The 24,624-nt window shown below is 41.8% G+C and overlaps 1 protein-coding gene across 3 annotated transcripts in view; it reads right to left on the reverse strand.

Annotated features, from left to right (window-relative positions):
- Positions 1-2,355: 2,355 nt before the first annotated feature.
- Positions 2,356-24,624, reverse strand: part of jade2 (jade family PHD finger 2) — a 136,652-nt gene continuing 114,383 nt past the window's right edge. Inside the window, exons 11-14 of one of the 3 annotated variants that reach the window (XM_058626976.1) lie at positions 20,777-20,894; positions 13,891-14,025; positions 8,293-8,438; positions 2,356-6,345 (exon numbers count right to left, since the gene is read on the reverse strand). In XM_058626976.1, the coding sequence (XP_058482959.1) occupies positions 5,590-6,345; positions 8,293-8,438; positions 13,891-14,025; positions 20,777-20,894 (1,155 nt within the window). In that variant the 3' untranslated portion in view covers positions 2,356-5,589. Of the gene's footprint in view, positions 6,346-8,292; positions 8,439-13,890; positions 14,029-20,776; positions 20,895-24,624 lie in introns of all 3 variants that reach the window. The other 2 variants (XM_058626973.1, XM_058626977.1) reach the window with 2 other exon arrangements.

The following is a 24,624-nucleotide window of genomic DNA, read 5'->3' on the forward strand; positions in this document are numbered from 1 at the left end:
GTATGACTAAACCTTCAGTCAGTGCAGTGCGCGTGTGTGTTTATGATAAATGTTGAGACCTTGAAGCCAGAACTTTACTGTAAAGGAGAGAGGAGAGCGAAGCGCCAGTAAAAACAGAGGAAGCAGATACCGAGTCAGCTTTTCTAGGTTGATACAAGCCACGGTGGCCAGCTAGAGCGTTACAAAAGAAAAAAAAAAAACAGGCTTTTTCAAAAACACGGAAAATTAAAATGTCTCTAGTAGTAGCAGTAGTAGTAGTAGTTGAACAGTATTGTACATTATTGTAGATGTATATAAACTCCAGCAGTAGGTGGGTGGGTGGGTGGGTGTGGCTGTCGCAGGTAAATGAAGCAAAGACTGTCTGTGATGTCAGGAACAGGAAGCACTAAGCAGTCACTGGGTCTCAAATTTCATACTATAACCCTTCATTTTGTGTCCCTTCTTCTTCATTCACAGAATATCTGGAGACATTTGGGGCGTGAAATTAAATTTTTTTTAACCACCAGTTAATCCCGGCTTTGCTGACCCGGCGACGGCCACACACCACAGAAGAGGCAACCACAGAGGAAGAGAGATATTGTAATATGAACAAGTTTTCTGACGCCCTTCCGGTTCCTCAAAACCACCGGCGGCACAGTCGTAGCACGTTTTGTTTTCTTGACACGGCGGAAATCAAACTTTCAACCCCCCCAAAATTTGACCGTTTACAAAATTGCTGATCTCTGTGCTGCTGAGGAAGTTGTGAGAAACCGTGCCCGGCTCGTGTGCTGCTGATGTCTTTTCCAAGGAATTTTCACAACTGTGTCGGACGCGCGAGCCGACGACGACCTGCGACGATCGTCGCCGACGACCTGCGACCTCTGAGTGGAAGAATCCACCCCCATGTGTCAGTGAGTGTGTTTCGGACAATAACAATATGTGTCGTTGCGTGAGGCAACAAAATAGGTTTAATATTATCAGCTGTAAAATGCAGCAGTACATTAAAAAGCAGTTCACTGCTCCAACGTCAGTTTACTTACATAATACAGCGCGTTTGTTTGAGCGCGTCTGTGTTTCTTCTTCTGTTTGAGTGATGGAACAAGAAGAAGCAGCAGCAGCGAGCTGTTAGATGAAGAGCTGCAGGCAACTGGCTGCACACCTTCATCTTCACAGCGAGGTAAACAACTCCTTTACCGGTGTCCTGCAGACCCCAGCTACAGCGTGTGCGGCTTAAAAATCAGTTGCGGCCACTTTAACCATGCGACATGTAACATTATCACCTCTCACACGTCGATTCTCTGCTTCACTCTGACGCAAAGAACGACCGATAGCGCCGACTCAGCCGAGCCGGTCGTCACATGTAAGCGACGCGTCCAAAAAGGACATTTAACGCGACACAGTTGCCAAATCCAGCGAGCATCAGAGCGCACACAGTTTGGGCCGAGAGCCAACACCCACACCGGTGAACCACACAGATGACAGCGACGCTTTGAAGTCGTCCTAGTGGATATTGATTTAAAAAAGAAAAGATGAAAAAAATAAAAAATAGAACCTGTAAAAGACTCCAGTCTACAGCATCTACAAAGCGGAAGGAGAGGGCATTGAAGCCACACTGTAAATACAGAATAATAACCAGTTTGTGTTTGCTAAGGCTGCACAATATCTAGGGAAACAAAAATTTATCAGAATGGCAAACTGCCAGAGACGGCACTACGATGCTTTTTTTCTCTCGGACTCTTAAAAAAGCAGCAAAATCTAACTCACCTTCACTTTCTTTTTTTTTTTCTTTTTTTCTGTGTTTGTTTCTTCTTTTTCTTTCTTGCCAGCATTGTGCAGCCTTGGCATCGGCTCCTTACTACACGTTAAGGCCATACATGTGAGGCCTCGTCTAAACATAGCGGTCTACAAAGTCAGGCTACTCTGAACATTGAATACTGAAAAAAAATTTTTTTTTTTCTGTCTTAGCAACACATGAAGGGTAGCGACACACGTGGCGCCACCTGGCGGCGGATTCTGTGCCGCGATGACACCGAACCACATCCTCGCTCCTTGGTGCGGTGGTTGTTGTTGTTGTTGTTGTTGTTGTTGTTGTTGTTGTTGTTGTGTGTGTTGTTATGGTCCGTTTCCATGTGGATCGTTAATAGCGGTAAGCCCAAAAGGGAGAATTGTCCATCTGTCCTGTCTTTATGCTGTCCTTTAAACTTGATTTAAAAACCTGACATTCAGAGAACGGGTGTTTTGTTGTTGTTGTTTTTTCTTAAACCGGATTTGCCTGTCTGTCTGTCTGTCTGATGGCTACACCTGAAGGACAAAGAAGACAGAGAGACACTGCACGGTGTCTCCTGGTAAAAGACTCTCCCGGGGGGGGTTGGGGGGTGGGGGGTTGTTTTCACTCTGAGTAAGCTCGTACTTTTCTTGATGCAGTCAGGACCACATATACATAAAAAACTAGTCATCTTGTACATTATAACCCTGTTATACCAGCTCTGAAGTGTGTGTTCATGTGTGTGTAGAAGCGGTATCTCATGTGTTCAGTTCAGCAGCAATTTGGCTTTTTCTGAAGGGGGGGGGGGGAATAACGTACGTGTAAGTCCGCGTTGAAAAAGAGACAGGGCTTCGCGCGACACCGCGGCGACGACGTCGCGCCTGAGCTTACAGTGTTTTCGTAACCCGACTGCATCTCGGGCGGAGCGAGCCAAGTCCGGAGAGAGGGACCGGGACTAAAACCCACGTCTGACATCCAGATCGAACATTCTTCATCTTGGAAAAAAAAACTCCACGTGTGTGTCTGTGAAGTTTACGCCGCTCTTTGGCGTGGTCACTTTAGAGGAACGGAAGGACAACAGAGGAAGTACGGCGGACAGACTTGCACCTCTATTTCCAAAGCAGCCCTTTTTTTTTTTTCACTTGGGATTTCTCATTCGTCCCCAATTTGGACCCCACGCGAGGGGCCTGAGCTGCGAGAACGTTTCACAGAGAAGTTCCTTTCTTGGAAGTGACCGCCGAGCCGGTGCGTAACTGTGACCGCGAGTTAAAAAAATGACCCTAAAGTTGATGATCGGCCGGGGGCGACTGAACCCAGGAGTGACGCTTATTATCGTCACACTGAGAGAAGGAGCACGCTCAGTAGTAGTCATGTAAGAGTTCAAACAGTGAAGGACGTTTGGAGACATACACGTATCACTATCTATAGAGCATATGATATAAAACGTGTACGTGTGCGTGTGTCTACGCCTCGCGTCGCTTCTTTTGATAAACGTTTTGTACCTTTTCTTCTTCTTCTTCTTCTTTAATTTGTTTAAAGCCCTGAGAACACCGTGGACCGCTTAAGTACAAAATACAACTCTGCCGAGAGAACGGAAACTGTTTAAAAAAGAAATTACAAACAATTCAATTCATGAACTTAAGACAGGTACAGGCCTCTGAAGCGGATTCTTTGATTGTTACATTGTCATGGTTTTGTTTGAACAGGAGTTAAAGACGCGGCGCGCAAGAGCTTGGCCACGTCACAGGATCCTGATGTGACTGATAATCAATGAGAAGAATCGTAATCATCTACACTTTAAATTGGGCAAGAGTTATAAAAGTAATGACGAGCAATGAGTGATTATATAATAATAACCATAATCCAATACTTTAGGATCAGTGATTTCCAAAGTGTGGGGTGTGGCCCCCTGGTGGGCCTTAAATATTCTGCAGGTGGGCCATGAGTGCTCAATAAAATAAATAAATTAATTAATTTAAATAAAATCAGTTTGGTTCATATTTTAAATAACTGAAAAAAATATTTATGGGCTGCAAACCATTATTCGGTCGTTAGTCAATGTCTAAATTAATTGGCAACTGTTCTGATAATCGATTAATTCTTTTTTTTTTTACAATTAATACAAGTTTTCTGATTTTTCGGCTTCTTAAATGTGAATATTTTCTAGATTCTTTGCTCCATTTGACGCAAAAAAAAATCATTGAAACTGAAAAGACGTCTGACAACATCAAGATTTCCAGGTTTGGTAAACACTGATTGACATTTTAACTACATTTTATGGACGATAAAAGAATCGACAGATTAATCGATTCTAAAAAGAATCGACAGATTAATCGATTCTAAAAAGAATCGTTCGTTGCAGCCTTTTCTTCGACTTAGACACTAAATTAACATGGTTTTTTTCCACTTTAAGGTCATAAGCTGACAACTGAGACTCCAAATATGGAATATGACGCGTTTCTGCCCAAATGTAGGTGTTTTTAAAACAAACAATTTGAAATATAATGAACAATATGGATAAACAATGGAGAGAAAACTGCCACTAATCCAAAGTGCGACGTGACCAAGCTCCGTTAAACGACGTTAAGCGACAGCGACTCTGACCTGCTGACCTTGTGGGGGCACAGAAGCGTAGGCAGCTCTTTGCACTGATAGTACAGTCGCGGCCCTGCGTTCGATAACTACCGCAGAAGCTTTCGTTGATTGACGGCAAACGGCTGCTGCATTTACATCCTTGTCTCAGGCACTAGACAATATTGTTAAGGTCGACAAGGAGCGGCGGCTACACGACACGCGGTAACCAGTCTGACAGGATAACCTCTTTTGGTTTGATTGTTACAAGTCCGATTGAAAAGAAAGAAAAGACTAATTGATCTACTCGCTGACTGTTTGGTTTGTATGAGTTAATGGTGGCGGGGGGTTCGAGGGGGGAGGACGGGGAGGACGAGCGACAGAAGGCACAGAGTTTCTACGATGATTTTTCTCTCCGAGGGATTTTGGGGCTTAAAATACAAACTCAGGAAGAATTTGAAAGCAGATATTTCTGAGATGTGAGGAAAAGGGGGGATATGCTATCAGGGAGTTTATGTGTGTGTGTTTACGTCTCTGTGTGACAATCTGGATTGTGTGAGTTGAGGTCAATCCGTCTCATTATTCGCCAACTGGAAAAAAGCAGGGAATGTGTTTTTCAGCTGGAGAGTGAGGTCTATGAGACGACGCGATAACAATTGACCTCGGACCCTCATTCAACGTCTATTATACACACGCCCAAGTGCTTACATAACGGCTCTCACGACTAGTTGTGCTTTTCAAGCTTGAATATATGTTGATTCACGCCACAATTGTCTTTTTTTTGTGTAGAATATATTTCGAGACAAACAAAGACTTGTGGATGTATCTCGGGCCATAAAAGGCCAAACAAGAAGCAGACCCTGAAACCAGCTTGAATAAGTATAATAATAATAATTATGATAATAATAATGCCCCTAAGTGTTTGTTCTGACAGATACCACAGACATGAGGCCAGAACCGGGTACTTCAACACCCACGAAGAAAATGTATCTGAGAGACGAAACAAAAAAAGGTCTAAGAGTAATGTTTGTTTCCTATTTTTGTTGAATGTATTGCGCCTTTTTGTTTTGTTTTTTTTACAGTCCAATGGAGAAGCATACAGCTACATTCAAACTCCCCCCAAAAACTAAGAGGCTAAGATTGGTAAATGTGACAGGGATTTGGTTTAAAAAAAAAAAAAGCCACAGATGGAGAAATGATAAGCCGGCGTGAGTCTGCTTCTCTAATTTTGTGTGTTTTTGTTGTGTGTGTGTGTCGATTTGAGTCTGAAAACCTTAGGAGGCCAGCACACTCCTTCTCAACAGGTCCTCGCTCCCAGAATGCAACTGTGGCAGGCGGAGTTTACGTCCATTGGAGTGCGTGTCCAAATCGCTGTGCTCGCCGTCGGAGAAGTACCCATCAGTCTCTGCGGCGTCCAGCAGGGACATGTCTTTCCCCGTAAGTGGCAGCTGCCTGGACTGCAGGCTCTCCACGCCCACACCTCCGTTGATGCTCCTCTCTCTTGACTTACCCTGGCGCAGCAGACGGAGCCGCGGGCCTCCGCCGTTAGGCGCCGTGACGCCGGGGCTGGAGACGGGAGGTGGAGACCCGGCCGCTGACGGAACACCGTTCCCTGCGGTGTCGCTCTCCCAGGCGTCGCGGTCCTCCGAGATGTGACAGGAATCCATTTTGGAGATGGGCGGCTGCGGTGGTGAGTCCCCCAGGAGGTCCGTGCTCCTGGTCTGGTGGTGATGAAGGTGATGGTGGTGCAGGGCCTTCGACGATCCTTTGGACCTTTCCCCTCTCCGGCCCACGTAGCTAGGCTTTTCCTCCACCACAGTAGCCCACAGGTTCTTTGCGGTGGAGGGGCTGCTGGCGGTGGAGTTGGCCACCGCAGAGAGGAGCGTCTGAGCGCGGGCGGGGGCAGTAGATTGTCCACGAGCGCGCGGCTTGTTGCTCGCTCGTTTCCGGCCCAGCTGCGGCGTTTTCCAGGTGGATTGCATGGAGTTCTCCATCATGAGATTCAGTAGGCTCTCCTCGCCTTGCAGGAGCTGCGTGAGAGGAGGAGAAGATGGAGAGTGAGGTGTGGGAGGACAGGGATCAGAGATGGAGGAGATTCCTTTAAAAAACTTACTAATTTGTTCCTAGTGGCAGAAAATGCCACCTTCCCCATAACTGCTGTAAAAATATCATATATTCATATTTTTTACACTTTAAACGAGTCAATCTTTTACAGCTACTTCAACCTGAAATATACATATCAAATGTTAATAATATTTTGGAAATTTTAACCCTTTAAAGGCCAGTTTAAACAAATCTGCTGTTTTTTTTTTTTTTTATGAAAAAACCCCAAAAAAACTACATTAATTTCCATAAAATACATTTCAAAGAGAATTAGATTATAATTATTATTAGACCCTGAGGTTGATCAATTATTAACAGAAACATTGATTATGATGCATTGTAAATTTTTTGAGAGTGTCAGATTCAAAAAAAAAAAAAATCAACTTCTCCAAAACTGCTGTAATATTGTATATTTGGGTTAAAGTTTCAAAATGTTATTAATATTTGATATGTATATTTCAGACTGGCATATATTAAAAAGATTGACTTGTTTAAAGGAAAAAAAAACATTATATATATAATGTTTTTACAGCTGTTTTTGGGAAGGTGCCGTTTTCTACCGCTAGGAACAAATTAGTAAATTCTTGTGTAGCTTAGCAGATTTTAGGCTAATTTAAGAAACTGGGATGACAGTTCTAAAGTTTACCAAAGACGAATATCCTCTAGAAAAGATGCGCTATATTCATTCAACAAATAAAAAACAGAATGGCAGGAAATGTTCCTCGGAACTCTTAAGGGTTAAAAAAGAAAGAAAACAGAGCTGAATTACTTTAGGTACAAGTACATTTTTACACTGTGTCTATAAATGTGTTCATGGTCCAGGTCAACGTCTCATTCTGCTTGTCTGAAAAATAACCATGTTCCTGTTCGTTTGTCTTTGGTTTGTTATTCTCTTCCATGACACATTTCCCAACAATTGAGTTTGTATCATGCTCTCTGGCCGGAGCCCCCTGCCAATCAATACACAAACAAAACACATTCCTGAGGAGAACAGTGGGTCAGGAACAGTGCAGCAGCTCAGCTCTGACCACCAGCTCTCTCTCTCTCTCTCTCATCTGACGGATCCACCCACCGCGAGAATCCAGCAAACATCATGCGAGCACAAAAATCCACTCACATGAAGATCAAATCTCTGGGTTGTTGAAATAATCCTACATAAAAGGTGCAAGAGTGGTTTCACATGCGAGCGCTTACTTCACAAACCCAATCTGATGATAATTTACATTATCATTTCCAGAGGAAATCCTCCTGTGAGTATTTTTTGCTGTTTGTAAATGACTAAAACATGTATTTAATAATAAAAATTGTTCCAGATTATTTTGTTTGCCGATCATCTGAGGATTAATCCGCTGATTGTTGAAGTTCTAATGAAGAATTCAATTTTCTACCTGGTTAACATGACAAAGTACAAACACTTCAGTCTCAAACACAGTTCTGACTGTTTGATGACTAATCTCCAAGTCTTGAACGGTGCATTAAAATGAGATTCTTCAGGCTTATTATGAAATGACTCTTTAATAATCTCGCCTACACATTTTTTTCTGCTCATGCAGACATGAGTTCAGCGGAGGATTTTGAACTCTTACTCGACTAAAAACAACCTTTACCTAAAGCAATAAAAGACTGATTTCAGAAAACTTAATTTTCCAATACGGCCACATTCAGACCTGATAATAACATCTGTGCTTTGGGATCAGATCACATGTGGACAGAATTACCCGTCGCGTCAGGACAAAACGACGTTTTATGACCGAATATAGATGATAATTCCAGGTCTGAACTGGGTCTAACTTGACTGCACGGTCAAGTCAGACACAGGCGAGACACCTTTCGCCACCACGACCACCTGCTGCTGCTGAAGGCTGAAGCCGTACCTGGTCGGAGAGCAGGCTGCCGCTCTTTTCTCCGTGCTGGGCGCCCAGAGCCCACTGGCTCAGCATGTCGTCAGCGGTGATCTGAACCGACTGGGCGAGCCAGCTGTCAAACAAAGAGTTGTCCAACGGGAAGGACTTTGACAAACCTGAAGGAAGGGGCGAGGGATAAGAGTTGGGAGAAAGGAGGATCGAGGCAGAGGGAGAGCATGGAGAGAAGAGGGAGAATAAATAAAACAGACATGGGAAAAGTTGCTCTAAAAGTGTCAGAAGGTACAGAGTATAAATGTAAAGCAGCAACGACTTTCAATTCACTCCATCAATTGAAAACAGTCACTTTCATTCAAATGATAATATAGATTTGTTCATATGAATGTATTTTAGAACAGTACAGAACAAAAACATCTGTGACATCATCATGGTATGTGTGTGAGTGTGGGTTCAGTGTGTGTGTACATGTGTTTATAAGGCTGCGTGGACAAAGCAAACCTATCTTTATGAGGACATCTCGACCTTCTGCGGACATTATGGCTCGTCCACACAACTTTAACAGGCTTTTTGAGGATTAAGACCAGGTTTTAGGTTTAAGGTTTAGCGTTAGGCACTTAGTTGGGATGGTTAAGGTAAGGGTAAGGGGATGAGGGAACGCATTATGTCAATGAGTGTCCACACAAATAATGCAAAATGTGTGTGTCTGGTGTGTGTGTGTGTAAGATTAGGAGACATCATTATGGGATGTGAAAGTGCTGCCTCAGCACTGCTGCGAGTGTGTCTGTGACATTTTGACTTTCTCACTCCGTCACACACACACACACACACACACACAGACACTCAAATCCATTAACACACACAGTATAGTTGAGATTAGGAGTATTCAGAGAAAGCAGATTAAGAGGGAATCTATCACCTCTTCTCCCCTGTGCCCACATTTTTATTCTAATAACTAAGATTAGGATTAATTAAAAGGTTATATATAATAGCACAAAGTTATCGTCCGTCTTTACGTCCTCAAACAAAACCTTAAGTGTGTGTGTGTGTGTGTGTGTGTGTGTGCAGCACAGTCCTCTTTTCTTTCATTCCAACCTTCCAATCTTCAATGCTTCACACACACACACACACACATCTCTGAAGGAGTCAGGACAGCTCAGAGGGAGGGACAAGGTGACGAAGGAGGAAGTGTGAAGACGACAGGAGAGGAGGAGGCAGAGGAGAGAGAAAGAGAAAGTTCAAAGGAGGAAGGAGGGAAGCGGACAACATGCCACCGTGCCAATTTTTTTTTGCTGTTTTACAACATAAAACACTTCTTCTCAGAGCCCTAAAGATCACTTCTTTCATTTTGTTTCTTCAGTCTTTTCTGTGGAAGTGTTCAAATACGTAGAGTAGGGGTCTGCAATCTGTGGCTCTACAGCCCACATGTGGCTCTTCAGGGTTCTGCAGTGGCTCCCTGTAGCTTTATAGTTCATTTTTAATTTATTTTCTTCTTTCAAAGTGAACACCTCGTATTTAAAGATCAAGGTGATGAATAAAAGTGTTTTTAATATTCTGTGCATCACGTCTATGTCTCCACATATTATTTACAGGGTTTTCTCAAGCATGAACTATCATCAAATCCAAATATTGATGTATTTATTTCAATACTTTCAATTTCATTCATTTTCCACAAACAATAGAAAGACCAGGTCTACATAAGTAGCTTTTTGCTTTACTTTATAAAAGGTTGGCAGCAATGAAATGTCCACAGTTTCCTTTTGGGAGTTCTTCATGCAACAAACTGTCATTATTTTGCATGTCGTATACCTTAAATGTGATATTATCTGAATTTTATGGGTCAAATGGGTTCTTTCGCGGCTCCAGATTCATTTTATTTGGGCGGCGAGGGGACAAAAATGTTCTCTTTTCATACTGAAGGTTGTAGACCCCTTATGCATGAGTGTCCCTGACTTTTGTTTGTCATTTCCAACGTAAACAAACACACGGCTCGCATAAAGTATCTTAATTTAGTTCAATAATAATCCTGGGGAAAAACAACACTTCTTTTTATTTGGTTTAGTTCAGTGCAGCCGGTTCTGTAGCGGTGTGATTCTTGGTGTTCTTACAAAAACATGCAGATTAGAGTGGATTTTTAAACTGGTTTAAGATGAAAACTTTAAATTTCCCCTGCTGGCATCCACCACAGGCACACGGGGCCCCGCTAATAAACAGTGACGATCGCATCTGAGAGAGAGCGAGAGAGAGAGGAGGAGTTATGGTACATGTTGCTCTTCTTGATCCCAACACAGTGAGAGGAAGACAAAGCTTTGGGAGACGGGACCAGACTCGACAGAGAACAGATGGCCTGAGACACACGGACGCACGAGATTCAGACACATGCAAAGACAGACACTGAGGCAGGATTCATCCATATTCTCCATCAGCCTGCGCTCTCTGTCCCTCTGAAAGAGCGAGACACTGATGGACTGAGGACAGAGGATGGAAGAATAAACACAAAGAGGGGGAGAGATAACACAGAGCAACATACATTACATAAATAAAGAAGAGACAGAGAGAGAGAGAGAGAGCTGGAACTGTGAAAAACAGATGAGAAGAGAGGGAAACAAGGAGATAGGAGATAAAATCCTAACAGGAAGAAAGTGAGGCGGAGCAAAAAAGACTCTCCTTGTCCTCTGTTATCGTCAGTGTTTATTGATCGTATTCGCTCTGACAGGAAAGGACTGTTAGCGCCGTGACACGCAGCTCTGCCCAAACACGGAAACATACGGACACAGTCCTGCGTCATCGCTCTGGCATAAACACTGACTCTGTCAGGACCAGCAGTCCTCATGGAGACCGAAACCTGGTCCTAATGAGGCAGAACCTCGTGTCTGAGGAAGTGGTTCAGTTTGACGGGATGTCCTGTGTGAAGCTCAACAACATCTCTGCCAGATTATGTCTTGCACATATGATGACGCTCATGATTGTGTATCTATATGTTATACATGAGTAGAATGAATAATTACATTATATTATATTAATAAAAGTTCATAATAATGAATAAGAATTCACAATTGTTTTTGTCGTTTTAAACATCACTCATGTTGACACTCATGTTATCATTGCAGCACTTTCAGTGGGTTTCACCTTTTTTCATTTAATCATTTAGACTAAGACATAAATGTAAGTTCGGTGACAATTATTTTGCTGATTCATAGAATTATTATTGGATATAAACTAGTTATCGTGTTCATTTTTGGGCTTTCTGTTCCAAATTAGCAGCAAGATTAGGGGATTGTCTCTAATCCTCCATTCACTTTAAACCGTTTCTGCATTAACAGCAAAAAAACACATCATAACAACTCTTCTTTCTGTTCTTCCGTTTGTGTTTTGCAGCTTTTGTTGTTGTAAACTTTGCTCGTTTCGCTTAAACTATATAATATAATATCACGGTTACTTTTAAACCTTTTCCTGTATAGTAATTATATTTAAATTGAACATGAGTTATATGATGCATAAATACTGAGACATATACAAAAACTCAATTTCTCTGATGGTGTTAACATGTGCGTGAGGTTAAGCTTCGCTGTAAAAAGCAGCTCCAGGTTTGAACCCCTGATGGCAGTGATGGAAGTCTTTGTTGCAGCTTCCTGTCGTGTTTGTTTTCCACGATCACAGGAAGGAAGTGAGCTCTTCACACTTTACGTGACACGTGTGTTCTGCACGTCACATCACACACACACACACACACACACACACACACACACACACACACAGAGAGTGAGAGAGAGGAATGTGTCTTTTTTTTGCTGAGCTGGCCCGAGAATTTACCGTTAAAACTAATATAACTATTATCCAGCACTCAGCTGCTTTTACACACCAAGATAAATGATATCAGAGCGGCCACTGAGTCATCAAATCTCCATTAATCAAAGTGCAGTAATTGTGCAGCCCACAGTCACTGCAGGGATCTAATAAGGTGTTATGTAATAAATAAAAATCCATTCACTGAACATCCTGCGCGTGGAAGCAAAAAAAAAAACAGAGACGCAGTTTTATCACAACGTCTGTTTTTCCTTTGCTGGGAAACAACTTCATTATCTACAGTACATGCTCATTATTTTGATTTTCTTCCACAATAATAATAATAACATACACCGTGCGTCATTTACTTGAACTTATAGGTTTTGATTTGTACTAATATTGAGGAGAAGTAAATTAGCATTTATTATTTACTGCTATTGTACTTGAAATACTAAATAGTGGAACTTCAAACAACGTCGAAGAACTCCAGACCTAATTCCAGACCTGGTCCCAATGAGTCAAAATGATCCATAATCGGTTAATCTGTGGATTATTTTCCCGATTAATCATTTGGTCCATAAAATGTCAGAAAATGCTGAAAAACATTGATCGGTGTTTGTCATACGTGGAAATGATGATGTCTCATATCTCATGTGCATAGTGGATAGTGTCGTCGAACTTTCTGTGAACTTTACTCCGTCAACTATTTTTTTTGTTGATCTGCAGACAGTTTTATGATCGTCGTCCCGTGTGAAGCTCCTCCCCTGTCACGGACCACTCCCATTTTGACTTGCGTAAAAATCAAAAACGGGAAATGTGGCATTATCTGTTTTTTCTTTCATTTTTCATTTAATTTTAAAAAACGTCTGATACACGGATTATACTGGGTGCTTACTGAAACCAAACCACATGTACTTTTTAGGGGATTTTACACCCGAAAATACAGCTTTGGGTGAATAAAAACATTAAAATGGCAACAAATTCAAAGTTGCCCACCTTCTTCTCGGCCAAACAAAAAAGACAATATTGATTTTTACACAGACATGTAGTCTACATACGTGGCACGGTTTACATAAGGGGTTAAAAGGAGTCCACTGTAGTGACTGTAAGTATTGATTTGGAGCTCAAATCATGTCGAAAGTTTGCGACCGAATCTGCGTTTGAACGACCGCGTGTGAGATACTTTAATTTCCAGCGTTAAAAAAAAAGGAAAATGATCATCAGTCATAACAAGCCGATCACAGTTCTTTTGATCCTCGCACAGCTGCCGCGCTCCCACTTTGAGTGACCGCTCTGATTTGCATGTTGTACGACACTAAATACTACAGTGTTCCGTGCAGCCATCTGCTGCTGCACCATACTGTAAAGGACGGTCTCTACTTCTACTATCTCTGGAACACGGTGATTTATTCATGATAGAAAAGCGGAGAGGAAGTCTGCGTGATTTACCGAGGTGACATTTTTCATAACATCCAGTCTCGCTGTAGCTTTCTCGTCCGCGTCACGACACACAGCCGGCAGATTGATGTATCACGGCTCTGATTATTAAAGAGGCTCTACACACTTTTTTCTTTTCTTTTTACAGCGCAGGAGTACGAGAGGGAAACGAGAGGGAAACAGAATTTGGTTAAAACTAGTGATAACGACAGCTCTGTACGTCCTCATCGCGATGAGACTCAGATTTCTGACTCTGGTGGTTTTAATAATTGCGTTTACTCACGGGCAAATTTGAAACCCGGCCTTAAATGAATTATTGATGCATGAGGGTTGTGACAGCGCTGACCTGTTGACCTCACACACACACACACACACACACACACAGTGTACCTAGCTCTTTCAGCAGGGAGCCGTTCTCCGACTTCCACCTCTCCTTTTTCTTCTCAGGACTACTCTTCCTTCTCTCCTTCCCTTTCTCCTTCACTCCTCCATTCTGTTTCCTCTTTTCTCCCTTCTGGCTTTTCTCTGCTGGGAGACACAGAATGATTTTTAGACGATTTATTCAGTTTCAGAAAACAAATGAATTTACTGAGTGTTTTTTTCAGATCATGTTGAAATTCATTTCCCACCAAATCAACGCTGAGGACAGACAGCTGCCAGAAGGAGACAGAAAAGGAGAGGAAGAGAGAGAATTTAAGGCCTGAGGACTGAGTTTGCACTTATTTACCACATACTGCTCTCTTTCCTGCACTGGACTGTGTCGCTGTGCTCTCCAGAACTTGTGGTTTTGGAGCTGGAGGCTCCTGAGAGTGAGCTGTTTTTTTTGTTTTATTTTACACACTGACATCGCCGTGCACGAGCAGCATGCTGCAGGAGGAGGAATCCTCAAAGGCTGAAAACAAACTCATAGACCAGCGTGTGGCTGCAGGACAGGCAGCGAACGCACACGGTTACAAACTAACCCCGAAAAACAACAGATTTACCAGGAGAACAAAATAATACCAGGTTTGTTTGTTGTCTTACACCCTGGACCTGAAATAATGAAATAAAAAAAACATTGGTATTAACAATATTGTTGTAATAAGGAGATTATATTAATTCCATAGTAATACCGTGTTATTTCCTAAGTAATAACCAGGGAGTAGCTCGGTAATGAGAATCCAGGCACGTCCAAAGTCTGGCCCGTGGGCCAATCACGACCCTCCCATTAGATCAGCTGGTAAAGAGTTGCACTTTGAGTCCTGAGTTCACAACCCAGCTCTGACATATTCATTTCTATTATGTTATCTGACTCCATATGTGAAATAAAGGTGGATTTTATTTCATTTTCTCACTCCTGCATGACTTAGATTCGGTTACATTGCCATTTAAAGACATCAAATACATAAAACAGTGCATTTGTGTGTAACTTTTACTGTTAAAAAAAAGTCTGAAGGGTCCACTGGCCCCTGGAAATCTTAATCTTTGGACACCCCTGATGTAATACCTTCACGTGCATTAGAATTGGTAATTACTTTATATAATAATGTTGAAATTCGTCCTCCCTCATGTCCCACATACTTTTTTCCCCGACTATGCAAATAGGACAAGGCTTCCTGATGACTACTTAACAAATTCTTTGCACAACATAATATAGAAATGAAATTGAGGTTGTGTGTGTAAAGAAAACACGTTATTATTCCAGGTTATGTGTGTGTGGACGCACCATGCTGCATGTTCTCGTATACACGGTCGGTATCGAAATCAAAAATCTAACACGAGTCCACCTGACTTATTAAAAAACAAGAAAAATAAAAACAACACCGCGTGCGTGTGTGTGTGTGACACCCTGTCAGAAAGCATGGCCTCTCAGGAAAGAGAGCGAGCGCGTATTATGCACACAAACACACGAGCTGCGTGTCAGTCACACTCACACACACACACACACACATCATGTCACAGAGTCCTGCAGAGCGCCTCCACGCTGTGATCTTTCCTCTCACTGCAGGAGACCTCACTCGCTGCCTCCAGCTGTGAGTTATTGCAGGTAACACAGCAAACAATGATGCACACGTGCACATGATGAAAGAGTGCAACCGTTCAGTCCGGTAAACTGCTTTGATAGGGATAAATACTCTGATTATACTGCAGAATACTGTCAAACAGCATGCTATTAGTAACAATGATGAACTAAAAACTATAATTAACATCAAACCAATGTAATATATGTTATAACTAACTATATATATATATATATATATATATATATATATATAGACGTTTATATCATCTTAGTGTTCTTAGCGTAAACCCTGTCACAGTTATCTTTATGAGTACATTGTATGATACGAAAATAATACAACCTTATATGTATTAAAACTGCTTATTTAAAGCTAAACATTGTAAAAAAAAAACAAGAACGTTAAAAACTGATTCTTTTTTTATTATAAATATGTTTTATACTGTTCAAATTTCAAATTCAACACAACATCTGGTGTTCATGTACAACTACAGTGTTTTTTCTCAATTTTAAATAGTTAGTGCACTAGTTTAACAAGCAGTAAATTGTAAAATAACTGCCAGATATTGAACGTTATTCCCTTTAATGGTTGAAATAAAAGGACATTTTGAGGCTTAGGTGTTAAATGGTAAAGTCACTTTATTAAAGGGACTTCAGTCAGTTATTTGTTGGCATTAAGCTTGAAAGCCATTTCCCTAAAACAGTATAAAAACAGCTGCAGATCTACAGCAGCTGTTTTTACGGTATTGCTGAAATGTGCAGATGCAAACACGTGTAGGTTGAACACACACACACACAAACACACACAGCATGTGAGGAAACACTGCTGATGCTGCTGCTGCTGCTGCTGCTGCTGATGCTGCTGCTGATGCTGCGGTCGTGTGCAGTCACACTCAGTGTCACTGCACTGACTCAGATCTAAAGTACAGTGATGATCTCACTCTGTGACGGGGGAAGCCCTCGTCTTTGTGACGTCTCCTGCTGTTTTACACAAACACTGAGAGTTGTGTGTGTGCGCGACTAACTCACTCTGCCACTGCTGTGTGTCATGTCCGTGTGTGTGTGTGTGTGTTGTGTTGGCACAACATTTATTTGTTTATGATCATTTGTCAACATTTGGGTCATTTCATTCACTCTTTGTGCGGTGACTGAAACTCGTCCTGTTTGATATTCTTTAAACTAAGAGGAGGAAGATTATAATTTACGAGGATTATGTATGAACAAATATTAAATACAGACGTGTGTCACTTTTGGGGGTAAAGTTGCAATTGTGTAAAAAAACTCTTTTGGGGTTCAAACAAAGTTTAAAATGTAAAATAAATAGATGTTTAAAAATAAGCCACGTGCATCAGCCTGTTCCTTTTTTGGTTATTTGCAGCAGTTTGATGCACATTTTGTTATATGACTGTTATATTTGATTCAGAGACAGTTGTTCATCATTTGTCCATCATCATATAACAAGGCACTTTAACTAAAACTAAGCATTTACAATAAAATTAAAACGAAAATCAAAAGTAAAACAAAAGGAAAAATTGAAAACTGTTAAAACACTGTGTGTGTGTGTGTGTGTGTGTGTGTCTGTCACAGGCAGCAGCAGGTTTTCCTCATGCTTGCTTTAGCGTGGAGGACGAGGACCAGGAGGAAGAGGAGGACACACTTCACTGAAGCTGAGCCGAAGACCACAGAGAGACGTCCCACTGACTGTGTGTGTGTGTGTGTGTGTGTGAAAGTGGATTTGTTTGCAGAACACTGCTCACTATTTAGAAAAGAAAAGCATCCCTGCATGTTTATGTCAGGGCTGAACGATTATTCTGACAGGAAATGCGACTGTGATATCAGAGGGAATGGTCATTTTTACATCATTATTCTCATTTTCATTTTAAACAGAATAGAGGCTGATTTGCCAATAAAGCAACCATAAAGCTGTGACGTGAGATGAGGACAACATCTCTGCTGTGTCCCCTTCATTCACGACAAACCCTTTGAGAAGACACATAAACCTTTTTCAGAACTCTTTCTACTTTTCCCACCCAAAGGAACAAGGATCTCTCATTTTGTTCTCGTGCTTTGAATCTGGAATGAATCTTCCATGAATATTCATTAAACTATCCACGGCTGAGCCTGCGTGATGAAGAGTACCCACGACTCATTTTCAACACGTTGAATAGGAGATGGAGATTTAATGCGCTGACCCGGTTCTCTACAAAAGCTATTTTTGAATTAATATCACCAATTTTTTTACCTGACTCTGTTAAAAACATCTGTATCCGGAAGAGGCAACAGTTGGTTTGTCATTAAGTCTAAAGCCTACACCGTGAAGATGGAGGAACAGCTGAGGTTGCAGGTTCTGGTCGGGTGAAACCTCAGTCTGACGTGTGTCGTTAGCGTGCAGGTGTCACAAGTGCTGTGTTACTCTGTTAAACTCTTTTCTGTTACATCTACCAGACCGACACTTGTACCCAGTTTTCCAATTTATTTTATGGCTTTTGCTGAAATTGCGGGGGCCATTAAACGCCAGGGGATCTGTGAGGGAACTCCCGAGAGACGCCTTCCTTTGCAAAGCTCCTATAATGTCATTTCTTCTTCTTCTTTTTGTCCTTTTGTGTTTTAACAGAGCGACCGTCTTATCCTTTCATCTACCATAGTTCATTTTTCCAACAATTTCCCCATTTTTTTTTTTTTTTTACCCCTCCTAATCTGATCCTGTTCTGCTGCTTGAAAAAAAGGAGGAGGAAACTAAGTCTTTGGGTTTTGGAGGACGCCTGCAGGCTCTGTTCTCTTGAACTTGAGGAAGCTTTTCCCCCTGCAGGTTGTAATCTCAGCACAAATCTAACTATCAGCAGTGGAAACCTTTTTAAACACTGTTTTGTCAGATCTTGGCTTTTTTGGCTCTCTCTCTCTCTCTCTCTCTCCATCTCTGCACTATTATCCCTCCCTGCGAACTGCCTTCCCCTCTATAGTTCCGAAAGTGCAACAGCACCGGGGGGGATTCATCTTTTTGAAGTGTGTGATTAATTTTCCCCTCTTTCTAGGTACGCTGGACTGCAGCGAGTAGCCACTGTGTCCCATTTCTTAACCGAGCTCATTAAAGAAACGCGAGAATTTCTTGCCTCTCTCATTCTGCCTTCTCCTTCCGTTCTCCGCCCTCTCTTCTGTCCCTTCACACTCGCATTATTCTTTCCTCTCTCATCAGCACCATTTCTGGCTCGTTTTTCATCCCATCCCCTTCTTGTCCCTTCTCATTGTTCTCCTCCTCTGTCCTTATTTTCTGTCTTTCTCTTACAGACTCTCTCTCTCTCACATACACACAAACTTTCTGAGAATAGTTAGTGGCCTTGAAACTTAAACGGTTCCGGTTCGGTACGTATTTTTTTGGTACAGGTGGAGCTAGATAAACGACAGTGAGAGCTGGAAATGACTTGTTTTGTCCACAAAACCAAAATGTTTGAGTTTGAATGATTTCTTTGTTTTATGGAGCAAAGAAACGAAGTAAATACTCACATTTAAGAAGCTGAAACAATCAGAAATCTTGTTTTAATCATGAAAAAAAGTAATTAAGTAATCGATTAATCCGAGGAATTGTTTCAGCTCTACAGGCGATATTTAGGATTTTACATTGTGAATAAGCCTAATCTGTGATTAATAATCAATAAATATACATTAAAATAAAGAAAAATATGACCAAAGTCTGTGCAATTTACTCCCAAAGTGGAAACATAAAGGAGATGAACAGTCAATATAGGATGGAGGGAGATCCTCGTGTGTTATTGTTGGGAGAAAAGGAGAAATATGGTAACAATATGGTGACATTTCAGAAGTCAAATGTTGCTGCTACACTTGCAACTTCGTTACCAACGTTTATTGGTGGCTGAGAGGCTTGTTGCCACTTCCATGTGGGTCACAGTCGTACTTTCTTACTTAAGTTCCATTTGAGAGAAGCTGCTGAATCAAGTGTGACACCCAGCGATACAATAATGGTATAATTATCAGTGGAGTTTGAGAGGGAGAGAAGGAAATGGGTTAGAGAAGAAGAGATGAAATAGGTAGATAGGAGGTGAAAGACACGACAAATAATTATAGAAGACAACCTTATCCTTCACTCTCTGCTGCTCCCTCTCATTCTGACACACACACACACACACACACACACACACACACACACACTACCCTCTAATCTAACTCCTGTGGCAGTGTGAATAGATATGGCTTTTCTGTGCCAGCAGCTGTGCTGGCTTGATGGCAGCAGTCTGCTGAGTCAGGAGCTCTGCACTCTGTGTGTGTGTGTGTGTGTGTGCGTGTGTGTGCGTGTGTGTGCGTGTGTGTGTGTGCGTGTGTGTGTGTGTGTGTGTGTGTGTGTGTGTGTGTGTGTGCGTGCGTGGGCGCGTGTTTGTGTGTGTGTGTGCGTGCAAGGAGTTAGGGAGAAAGTGTTGGTAAGATTTAGTTGAGTGTGTGTGTGTGTGTGTGTGTGTGCAGCCTTTGTCAGCAATCCACTGCAAACACGCACACGCACACGCACACACACAAACACACGCACACACATTCTATCACACAGCCACAGGGGCAGGCTGACATGAGTTCACTATCATGACTTTGCCCACAGGACATCCCTGTTATTACCATGACAACGAGCGATCACTGACATCAGCAAGACAGCTGCAGCTTCACATAAACGTGGTAAATACACAGTTTTCATACTTAAATATCACTTCTGTCACAATAGCGGCTCGGAGGTGAGTTATAATGTGAAGTGTATACAAATGTTAGCATAGGAAAATGGTTCAAATCATACATTTGTACTTAGAGAAACAGTGAGACCCAGGAGATCCACGACCCATCCGAGTCATATTTTAAAGCTGAGCTGTCCATACACCAGTGACAATTTTTCTAAAAATCCTACCCCTATTCTAGTAATACAGACATAAATGCAAATCAGTGAAGTATTCCTTTAATTATCTTTATCCTAAGGTCTCCTAACTAAAAACAAAGGGGGTCCTCCTGTACAGAAACTACGGTTTCTGATCTCATTTCCCCTCGTGGGTACCACTAGTGGTAAAGATGTTGTAGTACAAATACAACACTTAACCTTACAACTCAACTCAGTAACTTAACCAGCTGACTTCTTTCTCCCTGACCTTCATCACAGCTGCATGAGCTCAGTCATCTGCAGATCACAGATAAGGAATCGAGCTCCAGTGTTCTTTGCTGTGCAGGTGTCAGGTGTGGTCCACACTCAGCAGACACTCAGAGTGTGTGTGTGTGTGTGTGTGTGTGTTTTACCTCCAGCCATGTCCTCTTCCAGCAGTTGTATCTGCAGGTGGAAGATCTTCTCCTGGAGGTCGCACAGCGTGTGTTTCATTTTCTCCCTCCGCGTCACCATGTAGCACAGGTTACGCACCTACAACGTGAAACACAAAAGTCTGAGTAAAACTTTTCATGCAAAAAAAAAGAAAAAAGAACCTGACAGCTCACCAGCACATGAAGTGACACTAAAATATTAGTGTTACGTTTGATAATAAAAAAAGTGGCCAGAAATAGGATGTGATATTCTAGCTTGTGTCGTCTAAGCACCAGAGATTATATTCTGTCCACAACATTAACGTAATCTTCTCTAATTTACTCACTCTCATTGTTCCCCGTGCTGATAAAGTTAAATAAATATTGGTCACACACACACACACTCATCACACAGTGTGATGAAACATGGCGTAGAATACACGTCTGCTCCTTGATTGTGTACATCCTCGCACTAAAGGCTGAACAAAGGGAAACGCTGAGCTGTGAGTCAGCGAAAAAAACTGCTTTCGGAGTGGAGATTGCTCTCAAGCAGCAAAGGCATGCTTGAGTTTGTCCTCAGTGCTGCCTACAGTGGCACAAACGTAGAGGAGGACAAAGCAAATACTGTGAGAGGGACGTGCAAATGGACCAAGAAGACACCGAGCCGCAAGTACAAATTCTTCTTGTGGGTAAGTACGTAAGCAAGAGTCTAATACAAGCGGGGAATAACCGGAGCTGATGAAGAACAAATGTCACAAGCATGTGTGTATCGTTGTGTCTCAAGCTTCTTTCTTCCTTTAAAATCTGTCCGCGTACTTGACTCTGCGTCAACAACAAAAAGACCCTCACAGTACATGTGACTACAGTCTGGATGCATCAAATCAGAGGTCGGGGGTCAAGAGGTGATGCAGTTTCCTGCCAGTAAACGGGTTTGAAGAGTCGTTCCTGCACTTCCTAAACTCCAGCTGAGTCCTCCTCCACCTTTGGATGGATGCATAAAGACCAGCTCTTTGTGGGTAACATTGTTGATGAAACTGAATTGGCAGGATATGAAAGAAGGAAACCGCTGAGTGAAGAGGCTGCACATTATTAGCCTGTAAAAAGTAAAGTAAAGTAATAAAAAAATAAACACATGAGAGGACGAGACGAGGTAAACAAGACTCACGACTCACATTCCACAGCTGCAGTCGCCGCTAAACGAAAAGATACCGTGACCAAACGGAGAGAAACAGAGAGCGTTTCAAACCGTAATTCGATTTTCCATCAGTTCATGTTGTGCTATTTTGTCAAAGGATCGTACTGGGAGGTTAAAAGGTTACAAAGATGCTGGTGCATATTTTATTTATAAGACAAATATGACGTCGTAACGTTGTAACTTCAACGTTAAAACAAAATCTGATTATTTGTCACAACTGTGTGCATATCACCACTTTATTAGGTACACCCGTTCAACCGCTTACTAACTAACTAACTAACTAACTAACTAACTAACTAACTAACACGGGAGTATTTCAGGAACCGCTGCTGATTTACTGGAACATTCAGGCACAACCATTTCTAGGCTTTATAAAAAAAAAAAAGGATCATGGTCCAAAAAAGGAAAACAACTATAACAAAAATGCCTCGCTGATGCCAGAGGTCGGAGGAGAATAACCAGACCGGTTGGAACTAAGGCAACAGTGACTCGAATAACTCGCGTGATTGACAACACTGTGTCAGCACGAAGACGAGGAAAGTGCTACGTACTGTAAATATACTTTTTGGCATTTTAACTTACTCTATAACATTTACCAATTACAAGTGACGAGACAAATAACTCATCCTTGCGGGTTTGTTTTAAGCACAGTAACAGAGTGTGTTGTGCAGAGCTGTGTGTTGGATACGACACCACAGTCGTGACGGCAAAGTAAGTGGAGAGAGGGAGAGGGAGAGGGAGAGAGAGAGAGGGAGAGAGAGAGAGAGAGGAACTAATTGGGCCCGAGCCAGAGCTTTTAAATCCCAAACTAACAAGCCAGAGACTGGACCTCGGCCAGCTGGATTTCTCTCTCTTATAACGGCAAATCAGTAATCATGTGTCTCTAACAGCATCATATGTGTGAGAGCCATGTGCTGATGTGACAGCACACACTGCCTGTGTGTGTGTGTGTGTGTGTGTGCACATGTTCTATTTACCATAATCGTCTCCGTTTCCCACTAATCCCGACACTAAAAACAAGCTTTTATATTTGTGTTGTGCAGCTAAATGTTCCCATAATGAGTGTGTGTGTGTGTGTGTGTACTGGCAGTGGTGAACGCTGACTGCTTATCAGTTAGTCTTGATGGATTCGTCAGCCTGGCCTATCTGACCCATTCCATCCCTGTTAGAGGGCTGCGGATAAAAATAGCTGCTCAACTGGGACACAATGTGCAAAGGCTGGCTTTGACACGGACACTGTTTGTATCTGTGTGTGTGCGTGTGCGTGTGCGTGTGCGTGTGTGTGCGTGTGCGTGTGCGTGTGCGTGTGCGAGCAAGTACGCCCTGCTCTCAAAAGACAACCACCTCTGTCTGGACACATAACAGGGGACGAGAGAGCAGGTTGGGAGGTAAAGAGGAAGTAAAATAACAGCTCAGGTGAATTTAACCTCCCTCTCTCTAGATCTCACAGTTCACCGTCTCAAGCACCTGAGACACTTGAGCAGCTTCTGTCTCGTTGAAACATGGATATCAGGGAAGTCTGTTCACCAGTGGAAACTACATTTAAACAAACACATACACAAGTTACAGTTGTTGAATTTCCAACAACTGAACAAGGTATATCTGTCCAGGGTGTGACCCCGCCTATCACGACCCCCATGTGGATGGATGAAATTTTCACCTTAAATTTTTAACTTTTCACCGTTTTAAATTATAATCCTGGTTCGAGTCATGTAGTGATGGAACAATATAGGATATGACCGCATATAGTGATAAAAAGTGATAAAAAGCTTGTATAGATTAAATTAATAGTGGTGAATTTCTATTATTGCGATAATCCTGAATAGAGAAAAAACATTTATACTTCACGCGAGTGACTTAAGAGCTCACCAGCACATTTTTTTTAATTATTATTATCGTATTAAATGTGTAATTTGCGCTGTTTATAATGTCTATAGAACCACTGGCAATAGCTATACGAATGGACCAAAACATAACAGGCATATTAGTTGGGCAACAGGAGCACCGTCTAGCTCTATTTGCGGATGACATAATAATTTTTCTGAAAAAGATGGAAACATCCATTCCTGAATTATTAGAACTCATCAATATATTTGGAAAAATCTCAGGATATAAATTAAACAAATCCAAATCATCAATTATGTTTCTAAACCAACTAGAAAGTAAAAACCCTCCTAATGTAGCTACTCAATTTAAAATTGTGGACTGCTTCACATACTTGGGTATCAAAATTGTCCCAAAACTTAAACATATTATAGCATGTAATTATGAACCATTAATGCAAGAAATTTCAAAATCACTGGATAGGTGGACACATATACCAATATCACTAATAGGTAAAATAAATATCCTTAAAATGAATATACTGCCTAAACTGTTGTATCTGTTTCAAAATCTTCCACTTCCTCCTCCAAGTAACCTGTTCACTCAACTAAAAAGATTGTTTATCAGATTTTTGTGGAATAATAAACGTCCCCGAACACGACTATCACTACTGTACTTACCTTTTGACAGAGGGGGACTGAAATGTCCCAACCCACTCTGGTACTATTGGGCAGCACAACTGAGAACATTGCTATTCTACTTCACAGAAAGAGATGCTCCTTTCTGGAAAGAAATGGAGGAACTCCAACTAAGTCTGCCCCTCCCTACATAC

This window comes from Solea solea, chromosome 4 (genome assembly GCF_958295425.1).
Source record: "Solea solea chromosome 4, fSolSol10.1, whole genome shotgun sequence".
Classification (NCBI taxonomy): Eukaryota; Metazoa; Chordata; class Actinopteri; order Pleuronectiformes; family Soleidae; genus Solea; species Solea solea.